This window comes from Prinia subflava, chromosome 4 (genome assembly GCF_021018805.1).
Source record: "Prinia subflava isolate CZ2003 ecotype Zambia chromosome 4, Cam_Psub_1.2, whole genome shotgun sequence".
NCBI classification, from domain to species: Eukaryota; Metazoa; Chordata; class Aves; order Passeriformes; family Cisticolidae; genus Prinia; species Prinia subflava.
In genome coordinates, this window is record NC_086250.1 from 11,565,893 (window position 1) to 11,579,875 (window position 13,983).

A 13,983-nucleotide genomic window follows, 5' to 3' on the forward strand; every position below is an offset into this window, starting at 1 on the left:
ATGCAAAGAGCCTATGCCAGTGGAGTTTCTACTTAGCAGAAAATGCTATAAATCTGATTAAATATTTGATATTTGCAAAGTGACTGCAGCTGAATTCAAATAGTAAAAAAGAGAACTGAACTTTGGTGTGATCCAGATGATCACTTTGTAGCTGAGTGTTTTAATAGTTTTGGTTTGGTTGCTTGTTTTTCCAGAAGCAGCTTAAAGGCACAAATTTATTTAATTCTTTTGTTTTTAAAAGTAGCTTTCACTTTCTCCTACTTGAATGATTCAAAGCTTTTGTGGTCTCAGTAGTATCATTTTATTTCAACAAGATTCTCTTGGTCTATTAACTAAATGGGAATTTTGAGAGTAGACTGCTGGATTACCATTTATCCATGTGGCTAAATGTGAGTGGTTGGCATAATTTTGAAGGAACTGGTGTGGAAAACTGACTTTACTTGTTGGCATTAGGATAATATAGAACTGAGGTTCTATAACCTCAGTTTTCCTGTTTAGCTTTCTGTGCACTTCATTTCTTTCAGAATTTTCAATGATTTTTAAAGAGAGAGTAGGAAGGACTCATAAAAGTGTGAGAGGACAAGAGCTCCTACTCGAAATTTCTGTTTTGTGTTATAAACACTCTGCTGTCTGTGTGGTGTTTCTTATTGGAATGGTATAACCTGACTGGAGCTCATTGCTAGTCACTAAGAAAGGTAGTTCTTCTACCAATTCCTCAGTCCTACCATGAGGGCTGACTCTTTCAGCCTTTCTGTTAGGTCATATTTAATCTACAGAGTGCTCTAATACACTCTAATAATGAAAAATAAGTAAACTTGGAACACTGCAACTTATTTGAAGGGTCAGTTGGGATTAAAACTCATGCTGGCATGTAGTATAGACCATGTTTTAGGGTAAAACTAGAGTTTTTCTGTCTAGTTTAATCTGTTGGACCTGAAACCAGGAGAAACAGAAATTAAAGTACAGCACCTGGAAAAGAAGGTTTGTCTCCTTAATTTCAGAATTTAGGTAGGAAAGGTCATCTGAGTGCTATCTGCTAGTTAATATGCAAGGTAATTCACTGTATTCTTTTGAAGTCACAGCTATTTGTGTCATAGTCAGGTTGCTGCTCAAGCTAAATCAGACTTTTTACTGCTGTGATGGAGGATCAAATATAATTTTTGTTATTGTTCTTTTGTCCACAACCTCTGCAGAAGGAGCAGGACATCAAGGAGCTCAAGTTAACCATTGTAGAGTGTTCCTCAATAATAGAGGTATGGGTTGGGTTTGGTTTGGCCTCTGCTGATTCTGCATGGCAAAGTCAGCCTCTAACCAAACCAAACCTCTAACCAAAATGTTTTAGACACTGCGGGCTGAAAAAAACAAACTGCTGGAGAACATCCAACATATGCAGCAAGAGCTGATCTCGTGAGTATTGGGGCTAAATCCCAGGAAAGGCAGATCCTCAGAAATCCAGAAAAGACTGATAATTTTTTCTTGCTTCTTTTAGGAATGGGTTAAATTTCCCATTGTTGTATAAATTTAACAGCAATATTCCTGAAGGGGCGAGTTCACTGCACTCTGAACTGGAGCTTGCACAGTCTTCTGAGGTATGAATTAAACCTTAAATTAATCTCTTCCCAGTTGTCTTGCATCAGCAGATGCAGAATAAAGCTCATTCCCTGTAGATGATTAGATAACTGGAATTTGAAGCCATTAATCCTAGCATGTAAGTACAGACTGAGAAGGTTGCAATATTGTTCCAAGCACCTTGGAGAAAATCCAAAGAAGAGCAAACAAAATGCTTGTAGATAAAAAAAAATTAGCTCATAGTGTCCTAGAATGGCCTGGGTTGGAAGGAACCTTAAAGATCATCCAGTTCCAACCCCCCTCTGCTCTACAGAGTAAATCTGGAGGGGCTTGGGTCATGCACTTAGCTGGCAGAAGAACAGACTGATGGGAGAAGATACAAATTTTCCAATATGTAAAGTCTTTTATGCTGCAGAAAGTAACTACATGGTTACTGACAGTCTGCCTACACCAGGCATGAACAATGCTTTTTTCACTTGTGAAAGAGGAGACTTCTTTTTCTTTGAAGTCAGCTGTAGTGAGAAAGGAAATTCAGCATTAGGGTGAGCATCTTGATAAAGTTGTGTCTTAATCCAATGTATTGTTACGAAACTGTGATAAGCATCTCTGATGGCAACCCAAATATATTGAAATGATTAAAATAAGCTATTTATGTGAATAGAAGATAATGATTAGACTAAAAGACTTTAATCAGAATTATTTACTTGTAAGTACTTGTACAGTGCACTAACTACTAAACCAATAATTTCCAAGCTAATAATTGTTAAATAGTTTGTTGTTACTCACCCACATTGATCACTGAGGGCAAATCTTTTTTTTAACTTTGAGGGGTGTCCCCACTTGAAGGAGGGATCTCCACGCACACCCTGCTGGAAGGGGGGTGTGCTAGAAGCCCCTGACTTTAAGAAGTGGGACTGAGTTTTTATGGTATAAAGTGATTGACTGTTGATCTTTCTGGGCCAGCTGTGCCAGCTCAGTTGTGTCCTTTGTCAGGAGCTTCACCTGCCATTTCCTCACTGGTGCCAGTTTCTCTCAGGAAATGTTGTTCTTCACATCCTCAGAATTTTTAGTTTTGAGGTCAAGGAATCAGGCTGGTCTCTGCCTTCTCCAATGCCAACAGCAGCATGATACCCCCTTATCCATCACTGATAGTTTTTTTAAGTAGGGTATTGTTAAAGCTGTTTCACAGCAGTTTAAGTGGAGCATCCTGCTACAATTATGGCTTTGGTTCTGATTTTAAGCTGAGTTATTCTGTTCCCATTTCCTTAGACAATCCATGGAGTCCCATCCTTCCCTGTGTGCTCTTTTCCCTTCAGCTTTAAGCTGTGCAGCACAGCTGACAGCAGAGATGCTGCTGAGTGATTTCCGCTTATTTTTGTACAAGGTGCACTTGCAAAGAGGCTGCATATATAGCAACAACAACAAAAATGTACAAATGGAGTAAAACCCCAGGCCCAGAAAGGAGAGGTAGGCTTGGCTAGGCAGCTCTGAAGAGTTAAGGCATCATCCCATATTGCAGCTCCCCGGAGCCCCAGTGAATCACTGTGTTTGCCCTTCACACACTGCAGTGAGACACGATCCCACAGAGCCACCTGTAAGGAGGGGCTCTGCTTATTCATCACTTGCTGAAGACTCCTCTGAATAAAGATAACTAATTATGGACTTCCTCTTCCCTACTTTTTTTTTTTTTAAACTCTCATTGATGTGATGGTTTTGAAAATGCTTTTCCAAGCCTCCAGTTTTGGTAGCTCTGACTTTTTGATAAATACAGGGCAGGGGTACTTCAGGAAAGTCTAAATGTCACTGATGCTGGTTTGTAACAAGGGGATGTCAAAACAAACCAGCTGGCTCTTCCATCTCTTCAAAGATTATCAGGACTGAATGGACATCCCTGGATGAAACACTGGACCGTGAAGTGCTGCTTTTGCTTCAGGGGCCTGAATATGCAGGAGAAAAATTCCAGACTATCATGCAAAACCTGGTCAGTGGCAAAGCCTACGTGGATAAGGGTGTTGTTGTCTTTGATCGGCAATTTAATGTGGAATTCTCCAGGCACTGGTAATCAGATTATGTTTGCTCCCTTTGAAAAAATAAGAGTAGTTTGAGATTGGAGGGGGCCAAAGTTTAACAAGATAATTTGACACCTAACACTAATTTATACCCTGGGTAATTCTGGGTAGAGTTGTTCTAGATGAGTGCTAAAAATGCCAGAGCTTGGGGAGGTTGTTTGGGGGTTTATTTTGTTTTTCAGCAAGAGGCAGCCTCTGAAGCAGAGGAGCTTGTCATGGCTTCATTAGAATGGGTAAAAGATCCTGATGAAGACATGCAACAGGCCTGGGAAGGAAAACTTGTGGTGAGTAACAGTTTCTCTGAAGCATTTAGTGAAATGGTGGGGCTGTGCAAAAACTTAGGTGGGTATCTTGCTGCTGTATGCTGTGTGTTATTTATTACTGGACATCAGAGCCCATCTGTGGGGCAGAGATGGCTGCATAGAGAGAAATATCTTCTTTTACTGGGGATTTTTGGGGAGGAGAAAAGGATGATTGCTCTTCACTTACATGCTGTGCTGTTGCTGGCTTGTCTCGTGCAAGAGCTTCCTTAGTTAAAACTACTTGAAGGAAAGGGCAGATGAAGCAGGTCAATTAGGAGTGGAGGCTTTATAACCAAATTTCCCCATGAAAACCTCCATAGGGTTTATTTTGTTGTGAAAGGAAAGAGTTCTGCTTTTACTGGGTAGAGTCCACAGGAAAAATTTCAACAAAACCTTGTTTTACAACTTAATCTTGCATTATGTATTTCTCCTACTCCTCAACCTCTAGTGAGGCTTGCAAGCACAGAGTTTTTCTCAAGGTAAAAATATCTTCCCTGTGTAGTAGCAAGTGCCTGTGGACACAATTAAACACTCTTGTTCCCTCCTCCTCTCCCCTATAACAGCACAGTTTTTGATATTTCCATTTTATTGGATGTGGCCTTTCCTCTAGCCTGCTCATTTCTGCTGATCTGTTGTTAGGAATGCTCCAACAACCCCAAGCTGTACATTAATGCTGTTTTTCAGCTCCCTCATGTATGTCAAACACCTCAATTCCTCTTCCTTCAATGACAGCAGGTGCCACTAGGGGATCTTTGGGCAGAAAACTGCCCTTCTTTTTTTCTCTAGTGCTGCAGAATGGTGTAGCTGGGCCTCCTAATGTTTCCTGGGCAGGAGCAATCATTGGGAGCCATCCAGTCCTGGAGCCAGGGTTTTTTAACGATTTTTTTTTCAGGTAAATCCTGAAACCTTCCCCTTAGAGAAGGTGTAGTCATCTCATTCTCTTCACCCAGATGTGACTTTAGGTAGACTCTAGCAAACTGCTGGCTCGTGACTTGCTGTGCCTTTTTGATCTTGACTGAAAAGCTCCTCCATAAAAGCTGTCAGAGCTGAAAAAACGCTTGTGAAGTTCCATTCACATTGGGATCATATTCCTCCTAAACATGTGAAGCTAAAAAACTTTTGGTGTGGGGGTTGGAGTTGGTTGTGGCAAATGAATCCTATTCTGGCTCCTAAAGAGTGATACATTTGGAAAGTGAGCTAACAGAGGATCAAGAAAGAACAAAATCCTTTAAAAATAAGAGGTCCCATCCTTTAGGGTCCCGTGGGGGATGGGAAGTGATTTCATGTCAAAAATTATCTTCACCTAGATAGAACAAATCAGATATGTGTGAAATTTTGTGCGTGGAGCTGAACAACAGTAGATCCAAAAAAAAAAGAGAGATTCAAAGCAGCTTCTTCCAACCTCAGAGAAAGTGCATGATCCAAGATTTCATTAGTTTGTCAACACAAGTTGTCACTAGCAGCCTTCTCCACCATTTCCTGTGAAATATATTATGGACATGATTTGTTGGGGTTTAGTATTTTCAAAAACATTTTAAAGGATATTAGACATAAAGCCAACTTGAAGTTTTTGTGCATATGTACATATATTTAAGTATATATAGTGAAAGCAAAATATTTTTCACCCTCTACTGGGAGATAATGCTGGTACACATGCCATGTTAATTCTACACCACTTAAGTGGCAAAATTATGGAATTTCTATGAGTGATTGCTTCCTGCCTTGGCTGAGAGACAGATCCTCAGGATGTGGGCAGTTGCACATGGTCACATCCCATGTCATCCTAGGAAACCTATCAGCAAAAACTGCTCTTCTTTTATTTTGTTTTTTTGCTTTGTTTTAACATAATACTTGATGTGATTTTTTTATTTGAAGCTCATGAGTATCAGATATAAACTAACAAGAGATAACGTGGCCTGTATTTGTAAGATTGATGTTTCCCCCTTAGAACTGCTACAAAATCCCAGAAATATAAACTTCATTTTTCATGACCTCTGTTTGATTCTCATTAAATATTCTTTAAAAGCTGAGGACACTCTTTCATGTGTTCAGTTGAGCAAGGTCAAAGAGAGAACACTGGATTCTTCTTCTCATTACTTTAAACTGCAAGAGATTTCTCTCACTGTTCAGAGAAATAGAGAACTCAGTGTTACCTAACACTTAATTTTTACCTTTTTCCTCTCTACAAACTAGAGATAAATCTAAAAGCCTTTTTGGTGGGGGTCATCCCTAGGACAGGTAACCTGCTGTGTATGACAAACAGAAATATGGTTTTATTGGTTCTTGGTTATTTCATTTATTTTGCTGGAATACAAACTCAATTTGGTACCAGTGGACTTAGTTGTACTTTGAGGAAAGGGCCACAGAAGCATAAATTATCAATTTTTGAGCTTCTTGCAAGATGATCTTTATTGAAACTTCCTCTTATGAGCTATGGTTTTTGTTGCTCTGTCTGGGCACCTTTTTTCTTTATTCTGATAGCATGGGATGTAGGTGATTATTAATTGGTGGAGCAGGGAACTTAGTTCTCACCATGTAGATTAAGGCTCTGGCTCATTCTCTGGCGCTGCTCCTCCTCTAACCACATGGCAACTTCAAAATTCCACAGGCTCTCAAGCAAGAACTGGGAGAAAAAAGCCATCTTTGGACCCAGAAACTCCAGCTTCTGGAAAAATGCAAGGAGTCCTTAGACAAGGATTTTATTCGAGTGGCAGGCAACCTGAGGAGAACCAAGACAGAACAACTTCACCTAAGGAAAGAGCTCTCTGCTAGGTACCCCTTCAAAGCATGTGTGCCTGTATTTTGGAGGGTGGGGCAGGGTTTTGGTGTTGTTTTCTTTTTGGTGTTGTGTTTTGTTTTGGTCTTCTTTTTTTTTTTTCCTGGTTGCTTACCTGCTCAGTTATTTTATTTTTGGGGTGGGTTTTCTTGTGAAAAAAAGTCTAGTGAATTCTCAAGAACTTTTTTTCACAGAGGAAATGATCTTCTGTTTTGGAGAGTGGATCTGGTTTTAGCACAAAGTCTACACTGTGTGGGAGTTAAGGTTTGTTTCTGAACTGAGGGTACAGACTTGGAGGTGTCTTTGAAACACCAGGGAGACCACAGACTGAGAAGTTAAAGCATGAGGGCACTGCCTGTTGAGCAGGTGCAGCCATTAAAAGAACCTGCTGGGTTTGTGTGAAGAAGGGGGGCTGTTAAATATCTGTGTGCAGGTGTTTTTGCTTTGGGATACAGTTGCTAGGCTCAGGGAAGACAATGTCTCAATTTCCTCAAGGGTTTAGTTGATAAGCTGTCATTAAGTATGAAAATGTAACTTTTTTGGCATATGGTTCCTTCTACGAGTTGTGATCTTGGAATAGGATCATAAAATGACCTGGGCTGGAAAGGACCTTAAAGACCACCCAGTTCCCAGCCCCTGCCACGGGCAGGGACACCTTCCATTAGACCAGGTGGTCCAAGCCCTGTCCCTGAGTTTGGGATGTTCCTGGGGCTTGGCAGCCCTGAGAGCTGATTCAGAGCAGTTGTACCTTACTTTTGCCTGACTTATCTTCCACTGAAGCATCTCCTACATGCTCTCCCTCCACCTGGAAAAGAGCTGACAAAAATACAGATGGCTTGGTTTCTTAAAGCAGTTTCTGTGTCAAAATTGTTTGTGATGAAAGAAAAAATAGAAGCTGAAGTGAGTTAGGGAGGAAATGGGCAGTGGAAAATAAGGGTTTAATTGAAAGCCATCCTCTTTAGCGCACCGGTTGTGATGGCATCTGCTTGCTGTCAAGTGAAATTCCCTCTCAAACATGAAGAAATCAATCCAGTGAAGCAGTAATAGCTCCAGGCTATCTTTTTCTAGAATGACTGACTTTATATCAATCTACTATTTCACCCTGAGAAAATGCATTCTGTTGTCCAAAGTGCTGAAGCTTGCCCCACTGGGCTCTTGCTCCTTGACAGTTCTCTGGTGATTCCCATGTGGTACCCAGAAATGTCACAGAAAGCCTTCATCCCCTTCCTGCTGTAAAAAAACCCGTGTCTGGCTCCCTGGTGCTGGATGCTGGGGAGCTGCAGAATGTAAAACCTGACTTTTGGTGCTTGTCCCAGCACCCACAGTGTGTCACCTCCCAGGGCAGCCTGCTCTGAATGCCACTGACGGGGCTGTGGTTTGTGCCCTATCGCCCCGCAGGCAACGCGAGATAGAAACTGCCAAACAGCTCCAAGAAGAAACTGCTGGCCAGGCAGAAGCCCTGCGTTCAGAGCTGCAAAAAGCCACCCAGCAGCTGGAGGATGCCAGCAAGCAGGTAAGGGGCAGCCAGTCCCCTCTGTGCGGGGAGCCAGGGGGTGCCAAGGGGAAGTGTGGCTGCCCCCGGGGAAGGGAACGGCGTGTTCGGAGTGCTGCGCCTCCCTGCAAGAGTGGAACCAGCAGAGGAAGTAAAATTTGAGGGGGTGGTGACAACAGTTTGCTGATGAAAGAGGCAGCATTGCATATTTGTGGTGGCTTAGCAAAAAAAAAAGAAGAAAAAAAGGGCCCAAAAATAGCTTCCATACACAGTCCACCCCAATGTAAAAATGCAGAAGTTCAGAGGGAGCTTTATCACTTCCTGAGAAAGAACAGATGCAGTTTGGTTTCAGTTACACGAACTGTAGAAGCTCCTTGTGCTAGCTAGGCTGCTTTATTTTTTTATTCCTTTCTTTTTTCCCTAAATATTGTTTTGTGCTTAGGCGGAGGATCAAGTTGAAGCATTTCACTCTGCTTGTGAGGAAGCAGCATCCTTGAAGAGCAAGTTGGAGGAAGCCATTTCTGAGCAGCAGAAGCTCAGGGATGTCAATGCAGCTTTAGCAGGCACTTGCCAGTTGCTTCAGGAGAAGGTGGAAGACCACAAAAGTGAGTAACTTTTGGCAATGTGCCAGCATTCACTTTTTGCATGGGCAAGTACTTTAGGGTTTAGTTACATCAAGGGAAAACAGGATTGACCTGCAGGTCATCCAGTAAAATGCCCTGCAGAGTCTTACTTGTTGTTTTGGGATTCTTTTCCCCCCTTTTTTTCTACTTTTCCTCCCCCTTGAAGAGATCTGCCACCATCGGAGCTGAGAAGCAGGTGGGATCCCAAGGAGTGGGTGTGGGGATCCACCGAAGCTTCAGAAGCTCCCAACAGACCCCCAGTCCTAGGAGGGGGCTTAGTAACTCCACCGGTGGCACAGGTACTCCTTCACCCAAAGTGTTGCTCCGTCCCTTATTCTAACAAAGCCATTACTCTTTCTTGAGCTTCCTGAATCAGACTTGATTTTTGTGCATTCTGTGTTCTGTTTGCTCTGTGTTTTTGAATATCTGTGTGGTGTTAGGCTGCTCTCTTTAGTGGAAAGGAATCCTGTCACTGCCTTGTACACGTGCAACTTCTGCCACAGAGCCATGGAAACTTCATATTGCCTCTTTCTTACTCACTTCCTGACATCAGAACCTCAATAACCTGGGCAATGAAGTCATGCAGGGGTCTGAGCCCAGAACACATGACTTTTTCTTTCCTAACCCTGGAGTCTGATCACTTTCTTACAGAAGAGAGATTTGACTGATTTTGTGCATTACAAACAACTCCATGTGAAACATGGTTTGTCTTGCAGGACAAATTCCCTGGGACCATTTGTTTTAGCTCTAAGGCACAACTTTGCCCTGATATGGCAAAACCAGCCCCAAACTTCTTGCTCCCCTCTGACCAGTGTTTCAGTGTTGTTTGTGTGTGTGTGCTCCTTTTGCTTTCATGCTTCCCTCAAACTGTGCAGCTGCTTTATTTTGTTCTTAGTAAGAGGAATGACAGTGGAAATAGTTTGTCATTTTCCACCTCTGAATAGATGAAACTCCTCTGCAAAGTGAGCTTGAGCAGGTTGAGAGAGAACCCCAGATACGTGAGACTGGTGCCAGTGACTAAAAAAACACCAACCTCCCCCCCTCAAAAAATAAAAACAGGGAAAACAAACAAACAAAAAACCACAAAACATCCCCACCCTGAAAATGGCTAAGACCTTGACTTTAAATTATTCCAGTTACTTTACAGAAGTCTTTCTGTAGATAAATAAACTGGCAGATGTGTAGAGAAGTTGCAAAGCATTATGAAGACCAGGGCTGACAAACAAGGCTGGCACTGAAGGAAAGAAATAAAAATGCTTTCTATTGGTTCCTATAGAAAGCTGGACAGGTCTGGTGCGTCTTCTGACTGAAGGGCTGGGCTGTGCTGTCCTCCCCACCCACACATTCCAGTCCCCTACTTCCTCCCACCTGCATGGTAAGAGGGGGAATATGCTTCGAAATACCAAGCCCATGAACTTTACAGCTTCTGTACAGGATGTCAGATGGAAAGACCAAATACTTCTCTTTCCCTAAGCTGTAAGTGAGGGATCTGTTTCCACAAGGAACTGAGGCATCCTAACACTAATGATGTGAGGAAGCACTGCCTGTGATTTGCAGGTGAAGATGTCCAGTGTGTTCTTTTTCCTGGGAAAAAAATGTTGCGGTTTTACCCAGAGTAACGCAAACTGCAATAAATTCTGATCAGGAGCAGTTAGAGATGCTGTAACATCAGACTGCTCATTATCAAGTTGTAAGGAACCCTGTTAGACTTGTAAATGTCTCTTCATAGCAACTGCTAATGCCCTGAGATGGGAACTGCTGCAGAGGAGACTCTGTGAATTGCTGTGCCAGGTACGGTGCCCTTTGCTGGGAGCAGGAAAGGTGGGCTTGCACAGGAGGGGCTCTGGTGGAAGGACAACACAGCTGAGACCAGCTGCAAACAATTTGGCAGCACCTGGTGTCTTCTTTTCTAACACGTGCATAAACTGTATGCACAAATCTGCACGTTATTTTCTTTATTATTTTCTTTATTCAGCCTTTTAGGAAAAACGTGTCAGGACTGAGAGGTGTGGTGTTGGTCTTCACTGTGAGCAATCCTTGGTGGTTGTATCAAAAGGGGCTGAGGGAAACCTTTCCTGATGCATTGGTGTGATTTTTGTCTCACAACCAGCCCTCACTTCTGCAGACAGGCTTGAAAACAAAAGTTTAAAATCTCGTAATGTAAGATGTTTTCAGTATCCAGACACTGGAACAGGCAGTGAAACACTTTTTAAGTGTTTGTGGCCCTCTGTGGAGAAATTTGTTGGAAATTACATAACTCTGGAGTGCTTTGCTTTGAATAGGACTACTTGCTTCAGCTTGGGAGGGGGTGGAGGGGGAAACATTGTGGAGAGACTTCCTTCCCAACTGGCTCTAGTAAGGAATGCTATAGCTGAGGATCTGAGCACTCTGGATTCAACACAGACCAACAAGGGTATTTAACAGCACACAGAAGGTCCTGAAATGTCCCCTAGGCTGTGACAGGGGCATCAGAGGAGCAGAGTCAAAACTGGGCCAGCTGCACGTGAATAAACTTAAATTTGTACATGAGAATTAAAGGCTGAAAACAGCAAGGGGAAACAACTGCAGAGTTTTGCAACTGATAACTGCAAGTAGCTCAGTTTCAAAGATAAAGTTGCATTTTGCTCAGAACCAGTGGTAGGTTCCTTCTCCTTTTTTTGGTTTTTTTTTTCCTTACCTGCCTCCCTTAAACTCTCTCTATTACAACAGTGCTGTGCAGAGTTAGAATCTGACTACGCTCTGCTGCCCACGTCAGCTGAACATGTAAAAGGGAAGGTAAGTGTGCTTGCTGTGATCATTGCTGAGCCTGTTCAAATGAGATGTTAGGTTTATTTGGGTGGGGGTTTTTTCCTTCATCACCTCAGGGAGATAAATAACTTTACTCATGAGAGATTTTGCTGGGTTAAGCGTTCACTAAAAATAATTTGAGATTGATATCTCTGTGTGTGCATGCAGGTGTTTACAGGCATACAAAAGCATATTCCACACCTTATTGCAAAACCAGGTTCCCATTGCCTCTGAAGAAGAACACAGCTTCATGATAAATTGATTTTTGAGAAAAATCAGAGTCTGAAGATGGCACTTCTTCCAATTTCTTTTCTGTTTTTTATTGTTTAAGCAACATTAGGTCAAAAACAGCTGTGCACATGTTGCTTCAGAAGTTTTCTCAGATGGCATCTTCAGATGACACCTCTTGGCTTGGCTGAAATAGTGTGTTTTGGATTTTTCTTTTTTTTTCTTTTTTACCCCCTTCACAGGGTTTGAGTGGCTTCTGTGCTTCTCCTCTCAGTCTCATCTTGCCTGGTTTTGTAGGATTTATTTCCAGACCTATCTTGAACCAACACATTTTGTTGCAAGTGTAAAGTTTGGCTATCCTGCCCCTTCCTGTAACTGTTCTGCCCATTAAAGATAGGAGCTCTTCTGCTTTTCTTGACAAAAAAGCCACAGAAGATGTATTTGTGTAACTGTTGGTGTTACATTATGCAGATGCCTGTGTGTGGGGGGAGTTGGTGGCATTAATGTATTCAGTGTGGTGGAACAGCAGCACTTCTTATTTTTTCAATTAGCAGCTCCATTGCTCCAAACAACCATGGAGTGAAGGACCCACCTGGTACTCTGCCTTTCCCTGGGTGCTGCCCTCGGCTGTTTCACACTGGCACAGCTCCTCTCTGCTAGGTAAGATCTGATAGTGTTGGATATTTCTCTGTCTTTCACCTGAAAAATAGAAAAAGTTGACAGAACAGTCTCAATAGTGCTGAGTGTGCTGCTAGAGTGTGGAAAATCTGTTGTGGGTTCAACCTATTTCTGCATTCTGTATTACCTATTTCTGTGATACAGGAATCTGAACCATGATTACAGGGCTGGCAGTGAAAGGCCTGAAGGGGTGGCTGTCTGTCAACCTGATAGACAGCTCCCAAAATCTTAAGGAACTCTTGGTATAAATCAAACATCCAGGTATATTCCTGACAGGATGCTTGCCAGCCTGGATCCAGAGGGCAAGAGTTCTGTTCTTCCCATTCCCTCTGACTGGCACACCCTGAGATATCCTGCTTCTTGGCTGCTGAGATGAGGGTACCTGGATTAACAACCTGAGCAGTAACAGAGATACTGAGAATAAAGTCATAGAGTGAGAGAATGCTTTGGGGAGGGACTTTAAAGATCAGCTAATTCCACCCCTGTGCCATGGGCAGGGACACCTTCCACTGTCCCAGCTTGCTCAGAGCCCATCCAGCCTGGCCTTGGACACTGCCAGGGATCCAGGGGCAGCCACAGCTGCTCTGGGCACCCTGTGCCAGTGTCCACTTGACCTTCTCTTCTCCAGGCTGAACTGCCCCACCTTTCCCAGCAGATTGTATTTGTTACTTTCTGCTGCATTCCTGAGTTATTTGAACTTCCCTGCAACTCCCAAGCCTTATGAGGACTAAAAGCAGCCACTGGCAGCTATGCATTGCAGAGCTGCAGGGTGCTGCATTTGGGATTTCACACACAAGCATTTTCCCAGCTGGTACCACACAGAGGTTCTTCTCACACAGACTATGGATGTTTAAGTGTAATTCTAGGCCACATTGATTGCAATGCAAGTAGAATTTTCTTTGCTTCTCTTTATCAGAGCACTCTGCTGCTCTGAGAGAGCTATTGCATTTTGCCAAACTCTCCAGCTACAAAACAAGTTGAGGCCACACTACCAAACCCATTCTTACCAAGAGAGAAGTTGCCTTATTATAAGTCTCTTCTTGGTTGGCCTCCTTCTTGATTATTTTAGTTATCAAAAAAATTGACTTGTAACTAAATCAAATTTTGCTAAGGACCACCTCTCTCCCTGCTTGTCCTTCTTAACAGATGCTCTGACCTTGGAGATCTCCTGCCCAAATAACCCTCCTGGGCACAGCTCTGGCAGCTGCACCTTGGAGAGGTGTGATGTGGGACACGTGTCCAGCTCGGATGTGACATCAGGAGAATGCAGGTAAGGTGGCAGAATAACCTTTTGGGGTAAAGGGGAGAAGAGCCAGCAGGGTCTAGCAGATCCCATGTGCTGGGTTCAGCTGCAGGGGCCTCCCTTAGGGGGAATACTGGATTCATGGTGATCCAGGGCAACACTTTGCTTCTGTTCAGTTACCAAAATTCCTTACTGGAACTGCTGGTAACTGGCCAA

At 42.9% G+C, this 13,983-nt stretch overlaps 1 protein-coding gene across 1 annotated transcript in view; it reads left to right on the forward strand.

The window, feature by feature from the left end:
* Positions 1-13,983, forward strand: part of LOC134549655 (inositol 1,4,5-triphosphate receptor associated 2-like) — a 36,506-nt gene that overhangs the window by 10,445 nt on the left and 12,078 nt on the right. The window contains exons 12-23 of the mRNA XM_063395459.1: positions 1,194-1,253; positions 1,343-1,407; positions 1,490-1,589; positions 3,437-3,550; positions 3,821-3,922; positions 6,549-6,712; positions 8,115-8,229; positions 8,651-8,813; positions 10,561-10,622; positions 11,541-11,606; positions 12,398-12,506; positions 13,671-13,794. Of these exons, the coding sequence (XP_063251529.1) occupies positions 1,194-1,253; positions 1,343-1,407; positions 1,490-1,589; positions 3,437-3,550; positions 3,821-3,922; positions 6,549-6,712; positions 8,115-8,229; positions 8,651-8,813; positions 10,561-10,622; positions 11,541-11,606; positions 12,398-12,506; positions 13,671-13,794 (1,244 nt within the window). The remainder of the gene's footprint in view (positions 1-1,193; positions 1,254-1,342; positions 1,408-1,489; positions 1,590-3,436; positions 3,551-3,820; positions 3,923-6,548; positions 6,713-8,114; positions 8,230-8,650; positions 8,814-10,560; positions 10,623-11,540; positions 11,607-12,397; positions 12,507-13,670; positions 13,795-13,983) is intronic.